Consider the following 19,154-nt stretch of genomic DNA (forward strand, 5'->3'; position numbering starts at 1 on the left):
TTGAAAACCCATTAAAATAAAAATTAGACTTTTCATAGCATATCACAAGAATAAAGTAGGGTTGATGGATATCCCTTATAGTTTTTCTTAATCATATCCTTCACATGAAAAGCTTGCTTAATTAAATCAATATTGCTAAATACTGTGTCAACACCCTTTATTCATGCTGCTCTTTAGCCAAAGAACCTGCATTATATTGTCTTGAAAAGACCAAGAAAATGTGAAGGTTCATTCCTGAATAATGATGTGCATTTTTCTATTTTACTTTTACAAAAAGTGATAAACAGATAATTAGAATCGTTGACTCTTTTCCTTAATAAAAATATTGCAACGGTTCTGCTCCACATACCAAAACACAGTACTTCAGATCGTTGAAATACCATTTTTTTCCTCATGAAATACTAATAACACATCTGATATCAGGTTGGTTTTTTTTTTGTTTTTTTGTTTGTTTGTTTGTTTTCTGTTGTTGGTTTGGTTTCCAGGGGAGAAAAGTGGATCCTGAATGGCTTAAACAAGAAAATCTTCGCTTATTTTGTGTACATTTTGAGCACCCTTAACTTCAGAAAAGTCTTCAAACACTAAAGACAAAACTCTAAAGCTAGGATGAAGTTATCTGGACAAACCTGTGATTATGAAATTGGTCTTATCTCTGTGAAACCAAATTCTAATGCCTGAAAAACACTGCTTAAGCATTACTAAGCATTACTATTGCTTTCTTGAGCAGCCAGCAGATACATGCACAGAATAGCCAGGGTAATGTTCTAATACCCAGCTGAGGACATGCAGTGAAATAAGGAGTTTTAACGCATACATATTTAGTATCACTTTAATATTTGTTCATAATTTTGTGAGCATCTACATGTAAATAATGAATCTATTAATACCCTGAGCAATCTGAAGTAAGAAAGACTAATGAAAGCCATTTTAAAGGCCATTATTTTGCAATTAAAAATAATAACAACAAAATGCTGCCAGTAGCTTTTCAGTCTCTATTGAGCTTATGAGCACTAGTATTAGTACTACAGATAGCCTTCTAGGCACATTCTTTTCTGCTAGTCCATCACCCATGTTTCCACAATGTGCACATGTTGCAAGGTAGATAATCCTAAACACCAGAATATCATCCATAACCAGCAAAACATGTTATTATAAAACTTCACATGATATAAAACAGGTTAATACAATTCAACCACTCTCCAGCTTTCAGGCAGGCAGGAAGTGTTCTCCCCAAAAGCTCTATCTTTCATTATTTCTCTTAATTGCGTTTCTAGGCTGCTCACAATAAAGCTAAGTTTATCCTTACCTCGTGAAATAGTACGTGACAACAGCTCCTGCTACTGTCATCTGCTGACAGGCTAGGATAAACTCGCTGATCCAGATGAGTCCTACTACATGGTACCACCACATGTACTTCAGGGGGCCTGTCATCCGAAACTCAACAAATCCTTCTTCATTTGGGACAGGATTACCTAGAAATTAAGAAGAAAGAATCAGTAATTAGCTGTTCATAACCATTCGGAGAGGAGCCACCCTAAATTCTACTCATGCTACTAGATGTCAGATTTAGGAAAACAGTTCATAAAAAAGACATACCTTTTGAGACAATCAGTATAACAGCAGTTGAAAAAATACACTAACGTTGATAATATGCATAATATTCAAAATGCTACAACATCATTATTTTTTCATTTAGCCACACAGTGAAAACTTCCAAGACCAACCAGACCTACCAAGTACCAATAAAAATAATTTTATTATATTTTCATTCTTGATTTGTCTGTTTTAGTCTTGATATAATTCACACAGTGATCGTTACAGAAATAGCTCTATGATCTGAAACACTGATACACTGATACACTGAATTAGCAGTAATTTTCAAATTCTACAGTTTTGGTGATGAATTATGGCCTTTACTGTCCACAATTAACTGCAAACTAAAACAAGCATCTTCCATTTTAAAAGCATTTGCTAGGCTTCTCTACTGAAGTAACTAAGACTTGAACCTCTAAGACTGACTAATTCTAGGAGCTCTTGACAAGACCATACCACGAACAAAGATCTTGTCTATGCTCCTACAACAGGCAGAAATTCAGAGTACACTAGCTTCTCTCAGAATAACATGTACAAACAGAAGAAAAATCAAAGAATATTTCACTCATAATCTGGAAAATACTAACACTTCCAGTGTACTTACGTTTTGGAGACAGCAAATGCATGCAATGGCCCTTACATTACCATCTCTTCAAAACATATGAAAGCTGGCTTAAATATAGTATGTTTTTCTAAATAAGCCTGGGAGCTGTTTACCTGTAGTACCAAGGAAAAGTAGGACTGTGGTCCAATACGTCCAGAAGAGGATAAGCACAAAGAATGTCCAAAATGGCTGGAAGACTAGCAGTGGCAGGTGAATAAAGACCTTGCCGGCCACATGGAACAAGGCAATTGTGAGAGCTACTCGTTTGCGCATAATTAACATTATCAAAAGCAAGATAACCTAGAAGAAGAAGTTTTACAAATCACATTTTAGAGAACTCAAAAATAAGCAAGCAAATACTTTGCACAGTTGGGATATTTAAACAAAGAAAATTAACATATGTTCTATTTTGCGAGCACAAGATCAAAAATGTAAAGTCTGGATCAGCTTCTTTTGGTGAGAAATTATTTTCCAAATTACATATTTAAGGAATTCTAATCTCAAATTATTTATTTGGAATCATCATCAGCTACAGGCTTACAAGAGTATGCCAGATTTCACCCTCAGTTACGCTGTTATAGCAATGAATTTAGCAAGATTGGAAGATTTAACAAAGAAAACAATTTAACATTCATTTTTGGACACTGTATGGTGGACTTGTCTTGTAAGTTAGTCAATCATTGACAATTTTTAGTTGCAAGGCCAATGATTTTGAGTGAATAACATGCCTGAGAGAACACACACTGGTTTAGTAGTGTTAATATTTCAGAATCATAGAATGCCTTGGGTTGGAAGGGACCTTAAAGATCATCTAGTTCCAACCCCTCTTCCATAGGCAGGGTTACAAACTACTACATCAGGCACTAGATAATATTGATCAGGGCCCCATCCAACCTGGTGGCTTTGAGTACCTCAAGGGATGGGACATCCACAACTTCACTGGGCAGCTTGTGCCAGCACTTTCAAAAAGATCCTTGTGTAAGTGGAAGAAATTTGGGAACAAGTGATTTCAGAAATATGAGCAGACTTTTAAATAAACTGAAATTGCAAAGTACCTCTGAACTGGGAGCCTAACAAAAATCTCATAAGTGAAACTGGATTGGGAGCTTCATATTCATGGGAGGTCTCTGTGGACATCTTAGTGTACAACAGAACAGATGCAGAGTTAAGAGCTCCCTCCTGATACAAGAACATATTACAGAACAATGCTAAGAAGGAGAAAAAGACATTGCAGCAGAACTTGTAGTAGAAATAAACATTTAAAGCTTGCGAGATATAAACCTCACACCTGAATAAACAAACAGAAAGGTCAGACAAGAAAATCATTTGATAACTAGAAAAACATACCGTGAAGACAGTAGCTGAAATGGCATAGATCAGGAGAGCCTGACGATTTTCTTTGGCTATTTGAGTCTCATCAGCACTGGCAGACATTCGTTCTTTAGCATAGAGCCACCACAGGACTCCTGTTCCACCTATGTTTTAGAAGAGAAAAACAGAAGTCACATTAAAGATGCTCCTTCTGTGACACAGTCACACCTAGTACCAAAGCAACTAAGAAGTTTATTTTTTCAAGTCTGGTCTGATACAGAAGATTCAATGAAACAAATGGATAACCCAATACGAATCTGTAGAATCACAGAATCCTATGAATTGGAAGAGATCCTTTAAGATAATCTACAGCTAGATCACATTCTCAGAGCCCCATCCAGCCTGACCTTGAATGTCTTCAGGGACGACAGAGCATCCACCACCTCTCTGGGCAGCTTACACCAGTGTCTTATCAGTCTTACCATAAATAACTTCTTCTTTATATCCAGTCTGAATCTCCCCTTTTCATTTGAAACCAGTTCTCCTTCTCCTGTCACCGAACATCCTGATGAAGAGCCTGTCCCCTTCTTTCTTACAGTCTCCCATTTGATACTGAAAGGCTGCTATCTGGTCTCTTCAGAGCCTTCTCTTCTTTGTGCTGAATAGATTCAGCCTGTTCTTGAGGAGATCCATCTCTTGGATCATTTCTTGTGGCCCTCCCCTGGATGTATTCCAACAGGTCCATGTCTCACCTGTACTAAGGACTGCACATTTGGATCCAGTACTCCAGCTGAGGTCTCATCAGAGCAGAGGGGCAGGATCACTCTCTTGCTTTGGTGACCACACTTCTTTTGGAACAGCCCAGGATACAGCTGGCTTTCTAGGCTGCAAGGGCACACTACTGGCTCACATCCAGCTGCCACCCACCTCTACCCCCAAGTCCTCTTCAGCAGGACTGTGTGCTGTCTTTACATCCTCCAGCTCGTAGTGACAGTGGAGGGTTATCGTAACCCAGGTGCAAGACCTTTCACTTCAAAGGATGGAGAAATGCTCAATTCTCCTCCGTTTCTGTCTTCTCAATTTGATACACTCTTTCCAGAACCTCATCCCACTGTGCCCACTTAAAAGATTTACAGCTTTTTATGTTTTAGAGTGAAAGTGTGTGATGCAACTAATTCATAGGAACCTCTAGGAGTTAGGTAACAGCAATCATTAGACAGACAACAGAGGAAGTAAAAGTGAAGAAAGGAAAGAAAGAGCAATAAAAGGAAAGAAAGGCTGAAATTATATGACAAGATGTATGCAAAGATTCAGGAGGGGAAACCAAGAGGGAACTTTGGGTAAGGACGCAAAATATCAAATGGAAAAAGAGGAACCTATAACCTCTGGGAAGATCTACAGAGAAATAAAGGAACAGTCTTGACCCTGAAAACAGCACCTCAGATTAATGACAGAGCTACACGTGCATCAAGACATTGTCTTTCAGGCACTGCAAAAACATCACTGAAAGGTACTGTGGCTTAAATAGAACAAAAGGCCAGGAGGCCAATACAATATGATACCTTCTTCTAACCACTGTTACGAAAACCTAGCCTTTAAACCAGTACTTCAATTGCATATTTTACCTGTCTTTCAAGTTAGAATTTTTTTTACATACAGGATTGCAGCCTCTCAATGAACTAACCTTTGCAGCTGTTTTGTTTTTTTTTTCCTCCTCGTAGTACTCTTTTCTGTTATTCCTTGTTAATCATCTCCATAAGCTTATCTGGAGATCACACTGACTTTGCTAAAGGTACTCTACTGAGCTCTAAACCGGAGGGTGCTCTTTTGGCATCTCATAAGCATACATCAAATAAAGAATAAGCAGTGTATTTCATTGAGAACACGTCCTTTTTCAGTCTCTGTGATGGCTGCAATTTTTTAGAACATTGTAACAGTAAGTTACAGTAAGATAAGTTATTAAGTTCTTTCATTGAGTCTGGTTACCCAAGAATCATAGAACATCTTGAGTTGGAAGGGACTCATAAGGACCTTCCAAGGAAGCTGTAATTGGTAGATGTAAACACAAATGCTCACACAGCAAAAAAATGTGCTGCTGCCACTTCTTCAATAAAAGGGCGCATAGGTAATGTCATGGGAACCATTTGAGTTTTCCCACAGTCCACTTCTGAAGAAGCTGTCAGTGTTCTGGCCACATCTGCATCCCATTGTACTGCTCATTGCTTATTACATATGGCCTCCTTACTGCCTTTCTAGAACCACAGAACATTCTGAGCTAGAAGGGACACTCAAGGATTAAATTAAACCTCCTGCTCCACAAAGCGCCACCCAAAACTCAAACCCTATGTCTCAGAGCACTGTCCAAACGCCCTTTGAACTCTGACACTGGGGCAATGCCCACCGCCCTCTGGTGCAGACCCTTTCCCTGACGCAGCTCCATGCTGTTCCCTCAGGCCCTGTCGCTGTCACACACAGCAGAGCTCAGCGCTGCCCCTCGCTCCCTGTGAGGAGCTGCAGCCGCCATTGAGGGCTGCCCTCAGCTCCTCTGCTCTGCACTGAGCACCTGCCCTCCACACATAGCCCTTCCTCACAGCCCTCCTTCGGATGCTAATAGCTTTATGTCCTTGTACTGCAGCACCCAACCTGCACGCAGTGCTGTAGGTGAGGCTGCACAGCACAGAGCAGAGGGGGCAGCCGCTCCCCTCACCCAGTGGCAGCGCTGGGCCTGCTGCACCCTGAGGTACAGTTGGCCCTTTGGGCTCCACAGCACACTGCTGCCTCATGTTCAGCTTGCTGTCAGACAGAACCCTGCAATCCCTTTCCACTGGGGCTGCTCTGTGCCTCTTGTTCTCAACTTGTACATATAACCAGGGCTGCCCCACCTCAAGTGCAGCACTTGCTCTTGTTGAACTTCATGCAGTTGCTGACTGGCCAGCCCACCAACCTGTCCAGATCTCTCTGCAAGGCCTCCCTATGTTTGAGGAATTCCACAGCTCCTCTCAATTTGGTGTCATCTGTATTACTTAGTATGCACTTGAATCCTGAATCCAGGACATTTAAAAAAAACACTACAGGAACTCTGAGCCCTGTGGAACCCTACCTACCCTACCTTACATTTACTGCAACATTCTCAGTGGAACCTGTCAGCCAGTCAGTTCATTCACTGTATTATCTTTTTGTCAAGCTGGATATTTTGTCTAGAAGAACTCCGTGAGAAACAGTATTGACAGTTTTGCTGAAATCCCAAAAGCTTATACCCACTGGCTTTAATGATCACATCCTGCTGGGCAAACCACTGTCAGTTTTAATTACTACATAGGTATTCTCCTAAAGACAGTTTTTAAACTCTATGTTTACTAAATGCTTTATTTTTGCTGTCTTCAAAGATAGAGTTTCTTATTAATTTTTACTTTAAAGTAAAGAAAATATATAATAAAGCTTGCGAAGAAAATATATATGTATTTTTTTCTCTCTTCTGTGGTCACAGACCTTGGGATCAGTAAGCAGAAAAAAAAAGCGATGGTCTGCTTTTTTTTCTTTTCTTTTCCAATCCCTTTCTAATACAAATTGAAAATCACATTGCTAGTACTTTGTAATTCAGTGGCTTTTTTCTTGTTCCTCCCTTATATTCATCTGTCTATACATCACACATCTGTTGCTATTACAAATATAGAATATAACCTTCATAGAAGATAATGCAGACTAAGAATCATTTTGTATAGGACAATCTTTGGTTATGCTCAAGATGTCATGGCTGGTTCTACTTCATACATTACCTAGGTCACGCAGGACTTCCTAGGTCAGTGGAAATAGGATTTGATTAGAAATTACAGAAAACCATCCTTGCTTCCTCTCTTTAAGGACAGGCCTAAAATAGCCCGTAGGAGGACTGAAGGATATCATCAATGTGTCACGGTGATATGGACAAATCTATGTCCTGAGATACCCTGAGGCCACATAAACAACATCTGCCCTTTGATTCCCAAAAGCCTGAGTACACCCAATGGGTTGGTATGCTATCAACATATCCAGATCAGCTTGCTGATATGATTGCAAAGTTAAGCAAAAGGCAGCGGTTAGGACTGCACAAGTGAGGCTGAAAAGAAGCTTGCTTGCCAAGCAATAAGTGCAGAAAATCCCTATGGAGCAACATGCTATCTGAGAGTGTACTGCAATTACAAGGAGGTCAAATGAAAGCTGAACAAAAAGGAATAGCTCCAAAATAAAAGCAGCATTTTGCTGGTCTGTAGACATAGAAAACAAATAAAAGAACAGGGCACCTAAAAACTTAGAGATGAACGCAACTTACCAAGTGATCCCAGAATGACAAGAATTGTTAAAATCCAGACAAGCACTCTTGAAATGTACCTGATTATAACCATCAAAATCATGGACAACACTGAAAAAAAAAAATAAAGAAAAAAAGATGAATGAGATAAGCAGAGCAATTATTTCAAGTAGGAATAGCGTTTCTAATTCTTCCTCTGCACTAAGATCAGACTGCCTTCAAAATAATTTTTAGGCAGATTTATTTTCTGCATCTTACAGACTCACTGCACAGATAGTTAAGGAAATCAGGCACCTCTACATCTCCTGCTTTGGTGCTGCTGATTAAAACAAAAGAGAGCATAAGTACATGTACATGGTACACTACATACAAAACATAATGCGTACGTATAGACAGATGTATTTAGACAATGACATAACAGACAGCAAGACATGTTAGTACTCGAGTCTAGTAACATGAGCACGCCTCCTCAAGAACACAACTTTGTGCTTATTTTCAACATTCAAAATGAGTTATTTAACAAGCTCTGCTCATACAGTTCCACTGTCATTCAGGAACTACATATTAAAAAGACATCTTCAGTGTCAGCCATCTATAATTTAGGGAGTAGTGAACATTTCCACATACCTATTTGTACACAATAATAAGCTACTAAAAACAGGCTAAGAGAATCACACTATCTAACCAATTATTTAAAAGTAAATTAACTATGAAAATATTATAAAAGTGGAAATTATCACACAGTTTTCTCTTTCAAGTTAAAACTAACTGTATGTGAAACACTGTACAAACTTCCGCCTCTTAACCCAAAATAACACTAATAATTCAGCCACTAACTTTCAGAATATTCTGGATAGTTATTTTATCATTACAAGGTAAAACAATAATCAGCTGTCTGAGAGCTGAAAAGATAGTCAATCGTCTTCTGTTTCTGTTGAGTGGTAACTAACCTCTTCTTTTTATTTATTTATTTGCTGTAACTACAAAGGCAGATTAAAACAGAAAGACTTGTTTTTCAGTTACAGCTTTGCAGCCTTTTATTTTAACCTCACACTGCTCATATGCATGACTAGTGTCTGGTGCTTTCCATTTCACATTTACTATATCTGGTATACTCAGAAAAAAGACTTAGTAGGAGTATACTCATTAGGAAAGTAATTTATGTGAGTGACTAGCATTACACTTGAATTTACAATATTTTGTTACCACAGCTCTTCATTCTTGTGTAGTTTGTCACTTTACAAGCCAGAAAAGGCCTGTATTTTAACTGAAAAACCATTCAGTACCTCTATACATCTGGGAATTTATAGCTTTTTGGCTGAGTTTTTCAAAGGCCTGAAGTTTTATTTATTTATTTATTTATTTTGGAGGATGGAGTAACATAAATTACATTTCCTTCATAAAATTCGAGCATCCCTGCACAATTAATTTAAATTAAACAAACCAAAACAAGAAGGATAGTATTGTGCACCTCTCTGTTCTTTTTATTTGGAAAGGGACTTCAGTTGGCAGATGAATATTATAAAAGAAAAACGTGAATATTTTAATAAAAATGAGGAGAATGCAGATGCTCTGTTAACTACACCAAAACTAATGTTAGCTAATCACCTGTCCCACATCTTCTATCTCCCATCAGTGGAAGAGGAGAAAAAAACAAGAATGCACATGCATTGCTTCTGAAGAAGTCATCTAGCTGTCAAAAAATATGTACCATTCTGAACCATTTTCTAAGGGCTTAATGCTATAATACATGTCTGTTTGTTTTTTTCTTCTCATATTGTGATTAGAGGGTGTTAACAATCTCCTACTGCAGTAAATAGCTAATAATGAGAAAAACAATTACCTAGTGACAACAAGCAAAGTCCCATTATAATCTCTTTGCTGGTCATAACTCCACTAATCAGCCTGTGTAAGACACTACTGTCACTGACAAAGGTGATCAGGGCCTCTGCAAACTTGGCATAGCAGGAAATGTTCACAGGAGCACAGCGATGGAAGAATGGAATAGGTGCACTGGTGACACAAGAAAAAAAAAATCAGGAAAAAAAATTACTCCTACTTAATATAAATGCCACATCAACACACAAATGAAAGGTGAATAGATGCAACCACTCCACCCTCATAACATCATAACCAGAAACCATGTGTTGAATGCACAAGTGCTGCTGGAATGAGGATGATTATATGGGAAATGATGTTGTTCTTACAGGTAACCCTGTGAAGTTGGAGCGCACATTCCAATAGCATATTACCCTCCCACCCATAAACAGTAAGGCTCACAAAATGTATGTTCCTATTTCACTGAAACATTTCTCATTCAAGCGTCACACGATGAACCAGCAGCTGAAACAATGCCTCTCACACGTGTTGAAGTGGAGTACTGCTCACGTTTGAAGCAGAGAAATCCCAGAATGACAATACTACTCTTAAAAGGACACATTTTGCACTTCAAGACATCCGCCGTTTACTGTCGTCAAGCAAAACCAATACATACATTTTTAGTATTCCCCCATACTACACTTATTCTTCTACTAAAGGCTACAGTCACATTGTTTAGCTTCACTACTTTAGTAAAATAATGCACTACATTCTCTGCAAAAACATGCAAAGATGTCTCTACGACTTCATTACTCCTTAACTGCTTTGGAAGCATCCTCTCTCAAAACACTGAGGCTAGTATTTTTTTGAATGCTCAGCATGATCTGCTATCAAGTGCATCAGGGGAAGATAAAAGAGCAAAAATCTTCACATGAAAATTGGATAATTTTGTTTTCCAAATGTTTCCCATTTCTGGCTCATAAGCGATGTCACATCTCAAAGTAGCCTACCAAATCTTTGTGTCAAACTTCCCAATTGCAATTCAGATGTATATTTCATTAATTATACACTCCTTTTTGTAAATTGATCCAATAAAAGAAATATATTTTGTGCTAAGTCAATCTTTTATAGTTAAATTTATTTCCTCTTCTGTGATGTTCCTTCCTTACAAGATTTCAGGGGATTGCAGCAGCAGTGCACATAATATTTTGCAGTATCCCCATTTCAGCAATGACTCATAAACCAATGATTTCCTATTTGCTTAAACAACTCATAAATCCCAAGCCTTTCTAGAATTCCAACCTTTATCTTAAACACACTGTGAGCAAATCAGCTGTGTTAGGCACATTCTTCCTACGCACTGCTGCTTTCTATTTTGAAGAGAAAAAAAAAAAAGGACAACATTCCTAAAACCATGAGAGTGCAATTATCTGCATTGAATTCAGGAAAAATTATGATTACCTTCCAGTCTTAGATAATTAATAGATTCTAGGGTTATGATTGAAGTGACTGACAATTATACATTACACAGTTCTAATCTCACGGTGCCGAAAAGATGAACACATTCGCAAGTGCTCACGTTATAATCTACTGTTGGTTACTGATGAAGGCGGCAGTTAAGCACAGCAGAGCAGTTCTGTGCTGTTGTTAAAAAACAAACTAAACCACTATTGATGGCAGCTCTATTAATAGACAGCATCCTCTCAGTCTAGTTGGGATATGCAACATGCTACAGTTTGTTATAAGCATTAATACTGGGAAATATTGAAAATTGACTTTTATTTTGCTGTTAACTGCTCCAACTTTGCACAAATTCTGGAGTATTTAAAAAATTGTCAATACCAGCAGCAATACACAATTTTTGAGCTGGGAGTATGGAAGGAACTATTATCTCTGCAATATGAATAAGAAAATACCAATCTTGAGAAGTCTAGCAGGAATAAAACGCCATTCCAAAATCCACCCTAATAGGAAAAAAACATTTTTTGTGTACCGCTTTGTATTGCCTATTTAAACACTCGTATTACAGTACTCTCAGTACACTTATTTTAAGTTACCTATTTTCCTATGCAATAATTAATTTCTAACTTTATCATAATTAATAAAAAATGAGGTGTCTACAAGCTTTCCTGAATAAACTGCACTCCGGAGAATTCATCTTTTGAGTTCTACTACTATTTCAGTGATTCTGTCTCAATGAGAAAGGAAGGCAAGGTGTCCTGTTTAATTAAAAATGCAATAATAGATCTATTCCCTGTGACTTGTACTATCTCGTATGGCTTCTCAATCATTACTTGGTATATTGCATACTGAAATTGAATTGCAGGTTTCTCAGAATAATAATATGCGCTTAATGAAGAATAAAGCAAGTGCAGTTCAAGCCAGCAGATGAAGTTAAGACCTCTACCAAACTGTTCAAGTATTCAATTTCAGAAAATCTCTTCTTTCACAATTATACCCACAGAAACCTATTGTATGGGAACAGCTGAACCATGGCCTGGACCTCTGATTGATCACCGGAGGTGAGCAATGAGTCAACCCTGGCAGCACAGGTGAAGACAACTCTCCTGTGCTACTGGAAGGGCTGGAGCCTGGCTCCACCTCTCCTAGATCCCATTTAAGAGCTGACTATTCACTGGAGAAGGATCTCCTTTGGAGACTGCTCCTCCTGGAGTCTTCTCAGTGAATCCAGGACAAGGGCAAGCTTTCCATCCATTCTTTAGTGTGATAACCTGTTTAGCCTAACTTTCTTGTGTATTTCTTAATTATAATATCCACATATTCATTGATTGTACACCTATGTATAGGGTGATTGGTTGAAATGCCACTGTTACCCAGCTTTTTGTTTTCTATAAGCTTTACCAAACAGACTCTTAGTACAGCTCCGCAGAGCTGGCTGAGAGAGAAACACTGGAGGAAAAAGCTGAATGGATTTTCCTCTTGTGTTCTCTATTCCAAAACTAAAAAGAAAGGTTGTGATCCCCTGAGACTCAGAGTTTCTAGGCAGTCACAGCAGAAACATGAATTGCTAACTGCACTGCTAGGCTGAACGGTTAAGTTAAAGGTACATAGTGCCTTGAAGGTGGTGGATCGGAGTCCCTTGAGAACCAGAGTCTCAACTGCAAGGTGAGAAGTCATCAAATATCAAGGGACAGACCTCACAGCTTGAGCTACCTCCAATTCCACTGACCTAATGGGAGCTAGGTGATGTTTCCTACCTCTGACAGATTGAATCAAAGAAAAGGAGGGCTGGTAAGTTCAGCCAGAATGTCTCAGTCTACAATGCGCAAGCTTTTCATTTGTCTCCCTCCACAGGATTCCATTTCCCCTCCAAATTACACCAATTTTCTCAAATAATTTAACCATAAAAATCTGAAAAACAGAGTGGATTACATATACAATATAGGCCTTTTCTGCCTGAGGGCATCAAGCTTAGACTTCTCAATTTCAAAAATATTCAAATATGTTGTACATTTTATTCATGCCAAATAACAAAGGGGAAATACACCACTGACACAATAGCTTTTCCGAAATAACTTGAGGCAGCATTTCCAAAGAATTTACATAGTATCATTAGAGTTCTGACATACTGTTCTACTTATCTGTCTTCTTTTTCAGTTACATTCATTCAGACTGAATGGCATGGGAACACACAGTGAGAAAAGTCAATATGTATCTGACAGAAATTAAGACTGACAAGGCTTTTCAGTATGCAAGCCAGCACTGAAGTTTTCATTTTTGTATTACAGCTATAACAGCTGGTTAGTTGCATAGAATACTGACTTGCTGTGAGGAAAAGTAAAATAAATAAATAAATTCCAGCTGCTACATACATTAAAATATATATTCACCAGATAGCCTACCATAACAACAAGAGATACTTAAAACTAGAGTTTCTAGAACTGACATTTTATTAAACTTTAACAAAAAATGATGTATAGGGCAAGAGTAAGCAGTTACAATCTCTACTGGATATGCTTGAAAAGCTAAAATGTGAGAAAACAGAACTGGATTCTTCTTGAGAAGAATTATTGATGAAAATGTGTACAATCACTTCTTTTCACAGAAATGCTTCCAGTGGAGCCAACACGGCTAGCAATAGCAGAGTCTCTGGAGCAAGAGTCCTTTCTCTCTACTTCACAAAAAGCAGTCCAACATAATATTTTGAACAGTAAAACTCAAATTGATCTGTTTATAAAATAAAAATCCCTTTTTATTTCTTGAGCATTCCCACATTGGTCATTTGGGAACTGAAAGAATTAAAAATGAAGCAACTTGCTGCACCTGATTAGTTGATGTAAGGTGCAGAAAGTGAATACTCGACATATAATTTCTGAGGCATATTGGATTTTTGAGAGGGAAAATGACATAGTCACACATGGCTCCCTGAACTGTAGCACTGGAAGGCAGCTGGCTGTGGGTAAAAGGTAGAAAAAGAGCTGATACTCAGCACTGCACTGGTTACATGAGACAGTAGAGAACTGAATTATATCAGCTCAGTCATCTTACTAATGCATGTGTGGATTATTCAGGTTTTCCTTTACAAGCTGCATTCCCAATGCGTTTTAAAAACATGCAACAATAATAAAAAAAATCCATCTGTAAAACAAGAAATTTATGAGGCTTATTTTCTAAAGAACACTTAATCATATAAACAAATTAAGTCTCTGTTCCCTTCACCCCCACATCAGATAAGATGTTAATATTACCTCTCTGGAACAGGATATTTAGGACACAACTTGGCAGCCCTCGGGTCTGTAGTATATTCTGATGGCAGTAGTTCATAGCTACACAGAGTAGATCCTGTTGAGAGGGAGGAAAAAAAAGAAAAACGACTGATGGAGAAAAATCAAATATTCCTAATCTTTGCAAACAATATCAAAACTGATACAGGTTGTCATTCTGCAGTGCCTCATGCTACTACTGCAATGTTATGCTACAGCTCCTCCTGTAATGAAGCACTGAATCAAGCCCAGCATATACTTCAGTTAACAGAATTATGTTTTCCATCTAGTATTGGATTTTCCAGAGTTTATAAATTCAAGAGGAAAAGGCTGATTCATGATCCCATGTGAAAGACACAATGCACCTCAAAGTCATTCTTCCCTGCTACCCCACCACATTTTTTCTTGATGATTCAGTGTATGAATATTGCATAATACACTTATTACATTAATAAATACTCAGTTTACTTTAAAAAAATGTTCTTAAAATACAACTGATCTATAGACTTCAGAGAAAGGAATAAAGGAACCAAACTGCAGAGGTTATGTAGTTGGCCAACTACAATGTCTGACTGTATCAAATCTCTAAAGCTCTTAAAAAAGCTAAATATTCTATGTGTAGAAGTCAGTACAGTATTATAAATACCAAATTGCCAAAAACAAAACTCAAACATTATTTCAGTTTTACTTAATATCAAACATGTGCCTAATGGACATATACTACCCAGGCAGCTCTCTTCCCATTTGTCTAAGATCAACATACTCAACACTGACACCATTGTTTCCAGGAAAAGAGCAACTGCCAAGTCAGATTGGAGCACTGGTTTCTCAGAAACAGGGGGAAGAGAGAAAGGCTGCAAGGGGATGAGCTGCTTATCCAAAGTGAGCTTCTTCCCAAGCTTGTTTGCTTTCTAATTCTCCAGTGCAGGGATTCTGTATATGTAAAAAAGAATGGTAAAGGCTACATAACCAACTAAGGATATCTTGGTGATCCACAGGTAGATTTTATTCCTCATATTCTCAAAGTCTTCTCTCCATGAATACTTAGTAGAAGGGAGTTCTACAAACTGGATCTAAATAATATAGACATTATTAATTTTTCCACAAGTTAAGTTGTGAGTCTTGAGAAACACTCTTCTCTTGGCTTGTGTGACACAAAACATAAGTACTATTCATAGAAAGTGAACATACTATTTGAAGAAGTTGTAGGTATCTTGTTTACCATTGGCATATTGCTACCCCTATGAAAACATCTCTATTTATGGGCTGGAACAGAAGACAGAACAGCTGAGGAAGCTATTCCATTCAGTCTCCGGAACACTACTTAAGTATTGCTTCTGCAGAGTCAATTTCTGGGGGGAAGATCCAAAACACCACATACACCATTGAAGAAAGTTAGATTTCTTGCAGAGGGAAAGCATCTGAACTCTGTTTTTAATTTTACCGTTTGTAAGCATCCTGATGCTTCTGTCTGATTTTGTGGATAATACTGTATTATATAGAAAGACATGAGACAAATTTACCTTCTTAACATCACAATAATAAAAGGAGTATTTAAAAGTAATTATTGTTCTTTTTGGACAAAAGGCACTGTAATATTGCAGAAGTTTTTGATCTGGACACATTGCTATAGGTGTGAGAGCTATGAGGTGGGGCACACTGCAGGAAGCAGTCACATATGTACCATCTCTTACAGACACAAGGAACAAGAAGATACTTAACTGTGTTCTGCTTTCTATACAGAGACCAAAATCTAACTTACAGAAATTATTTCATGAAGAAGTAGGAGGGACTGTATAAGGACAAGCTTATACAGATTCAAGACACTGAAAATGAGATGTCCGCTCTGTTTTCTTGTTCAGTGCTACCAGTGTTCAGCTACAGCTTTCGTAACATATACAGAGGCCCCCACACCATATAAGCGCAGAGGACAGGTGACCTGTGGAAGGCCTGTGGTGTTCCTTGTGACTTTTACTGATCCCAGCTGATGAAAGAGAAATCAGGATTCACTATAGGCCTGGAACAGGAGAACCTGACAAAAGAAGTGCATTTCAAAGTCTTTCTCTTTGCATCCCACTCAAAAACGTAATGGGAGAAATAGTGAATGCCAGATCATAATCTGCACACAGACATGCAAGCAGAAATTGTTGATGAAGATGAGCCAGAAAGTCCCTGGCTGTGGAGGAAACTGGAAACATGTTGTCAGTTCAACCCAGAACCCTCCTGAGCACGCCCCATCCTGTCATTCAAAGAAGCAATGGATGCTTCTGGCTGTCACTATCACCTCTAGTCTGGGACTCTCATCTCTTGCAGTTGATATGAAGAAGGAAGTGATGCCATCCAAAGGACAAGCTGGATAAGTGGGACCACGTGAACCTATTAAGTTTCAACAAAGCCAAATGCAAGATGCTGCACCTTGGTTGGAACAATTCCAGACATGTACAGACTGGGGAAAACAAAAATAAAATCCATGCAGCAATGGGATCAGGAAAGCCAAAGTGCAGGAAAAAAAAAAAAAAAAAAGAACTTGACAAGAGATACAAAAAATATCACGGGGTTCTGCAGGTACATTGGTCAGGAGACATGCAAACCCCTCTCTGATTCTATGAAATCCTTCCTTCAGAGGGCAGTAAGACATTGGCACAGGCTGCCCAGAGAAACTGTGGATGCCCCTTCCCTTCCCTGGAGGGGCTCAAGGCCAGGCTGGATGGGGCCTTGGGCAGCCTGATCTAGTGGGTAGCAACTCTCCCCACAGCAGGGAGGATGGAACTAGATTATCTTCAAGGCTTTTTTCCAATCCAAGCCGTTTTAGAATTCTATGATGATTCTTATGAACTGCTTGCTCCCAGGGCTCCTCTGGCTTTCAATTTTACATTCATGGAACTTGCTTCTTTGGACTCCTCTAATATGGGCTATAGAGACTAACCTTTTCATAGCCAGTCTCAATTGTGCTCTTTGAGTTTATGAGTCCTGGAGAAGCTAAAAGATTAATTCTAGTTATCTACTTTGCTGAGACAATTAGTTTACCAAAGACATTACTATTATTCCTAAACTACTAACACTCTTAATTGTTTCATAAACATTATATGCAGAATTCAGAGAACAAACTGAAAAATCATTATATAATAATTATTTGCTAATCTCTCTGCATATATTTCTTCTGGAGAAATAATTAGGCAAATTACATTCAACTGTCCTACATGGATTGAATTTGAGATCACAACACGCTGTAACCTTAAAGAAAAATACTTCTGAACCGTCTGGACTAACAGCTGCCCAGCCAGCAACGAATACACCAGAGTCTTATGGTCTCATAGGGATTTTTATTTGGTGCTTTCATACACTAGGTGGTATTCTGGAGATGCAACACCGTTTCTGTCCCATGGCTTATCCATAAAAAGAGCTGCCCTAGGCATTAGAATATTTTGAGGCCATGACTGGAACAAAGCGTCTCAGAAGATATGCTTTCCTTCCAACCTTAACACAGTCATGGGTGCAATCGCCCCATTTCCTTTAAGGAAAAAAAAAAAAAAAAAAAAAAAAAGAGATGGAAGCTTAAGACACTGGATCATTTATCTGTGAAGAATTCTGCTGTAAATTCTAAAACCAAAAACCACAGACTAGGTAAGATGACAAGCAGTGTTTCCATACAAAATTAAGTTACTATTCATTGCTAACAGAAGTCCCTCTTCATTCCTCCCAAGTTGAAAAAGGCTCAAGCTATCACGAAAGGAAATACACTGGTGCTGATTTTTCATTCCTAGGTTTGACAACTGTGATTATATCCTGTCAACAACCGTATGAAATAACTGCACTGAGAACGCAACCACTAAGAATACATAAAGTTTAGGCTTGGATCAGTTTTCTACTTGACAAGGCAGTAACAAAGACACTTCAGAAGCAGATAGTTCATTTTTAATGTCTTCATTTAGGAATGAAACAGCATTATGTTATGCACAAGTTAGCATCAGAAGTATAAATGAGTGAGAAAACAAGAACTCCACATCTCAGCTATTGATATGAATACAGTCTGAAGCAGTAATTAACATGGAAGCATCAGAGGTCTGCATAAACATACCTATATATATTGTAGACACCTCTGCTGTAAATGGTTCCAGGATACACGTAAAAGGCCTCATGATGACAGAATTTTACCTAACATATTAATCTAATTTCTGGGTCATACTAGAAACCAGAAAAGTACTGATGCCTTGAGATTAGCAAAATGGCATTGGATGAAGCACTGTGGTCAGGACTTCTCAGATAAATACAACAGATTCGTTCTCAGTGAATAAAGCAAGTTTCATTCTTTAGAACTATTCTTCAGTGTCTTTCAGGAGTACACAGTTTCAAAGGAGGGAAAGTGAGGAGACTGAATGTATCTAAACTCCTGGGTGTTCCAAGGAGATGTACCATCACCTGACATTCACAAAGTAAGGATGATAACACAATCTTTATGATGACAACAGAGCAAGAATTCACACATGTAATATAGTTCTTGTTTTCCTCTCTTAACAATTAATAAATCTTACACTTCTGGACAATTCTGTGCTTTCCCCTAATTCTTTCATTGTACTAAGTAGCTTCAAAATCTCCTTCCCAAGCAGCAATAACCTGTTTGTAGTAAAACACAAAACATATACCCATGATTATTTCCTACCCCTTCATTCTGCAGGTATTCTATTACATTTGATATTTTGTTCCACTATCAGTGACATCATATTTTTTCATGTAATTGTAAACAATTGTATGGCAGTAGCAAGATTCATTACCACACTGCTCCTCCCCTTCCCAAGTAGTTTTTTAATGTAATCAA

The 19,154-nt window shown here is 38.2% G+C and overlaps 1 protein-coding gene across 3 annotated transcripts in view; it reads right to left on the bottom strand.

The window, feature by feature from the left end:
* SLC44A1 (solute carrier family 44 member 1) overlaps positions 1-19,154 on the bottom strand; it is a 69,436-nt gene that overhangs the window by 13,712 nt on the left and 36,570 nt on the right. For all 3 annotated transcript variants that reach the window (XM_048931053.1, XM_048931052.1, XM_048931055.1), the window contains exons 5-10: positions 14,324-14,417; positions 9,640-9,809; positions 7,818-7,907; positions 3,545-3,672; positions 2,311-2,497; positions 1,307-1,472 (exon numbers count right to left, since the gene is read on the bottom strand). In XM_048931053.1, the coding sequence (XP_048787010.1) occupies positions 1,307-1,472; positions 2,311-2,497; positions 3,545-3,672; positions 7,818-7,907; positions 9,640-9,809; positions 14,324-14,417 (835 nt within the window). The remainder of the gene's footprint in view (positions 1-1,306; positions 1,473-2,310; positions 2,498-3,544; positions 3,673-7,817; positions 7,908-9,639; positions 9,810-14,323; positions 14,418-19,154) is intronic.

Source organism: Lagopus muta, chromosome Z (genome assembly GCF_023343835.1).
Source record: "Lagopus muta isolate bLagMut1 chromosome Z, bLagMut1 primary, whole genome shotgun sequence".
In the NCBI taxonomy this organism is placed as follows: domain Eukaryota; kingdom Metazoa; phylum Chordata; class Aves; order Galliformes; family Phasianidae; genus Lagopus; species Lagopus muta.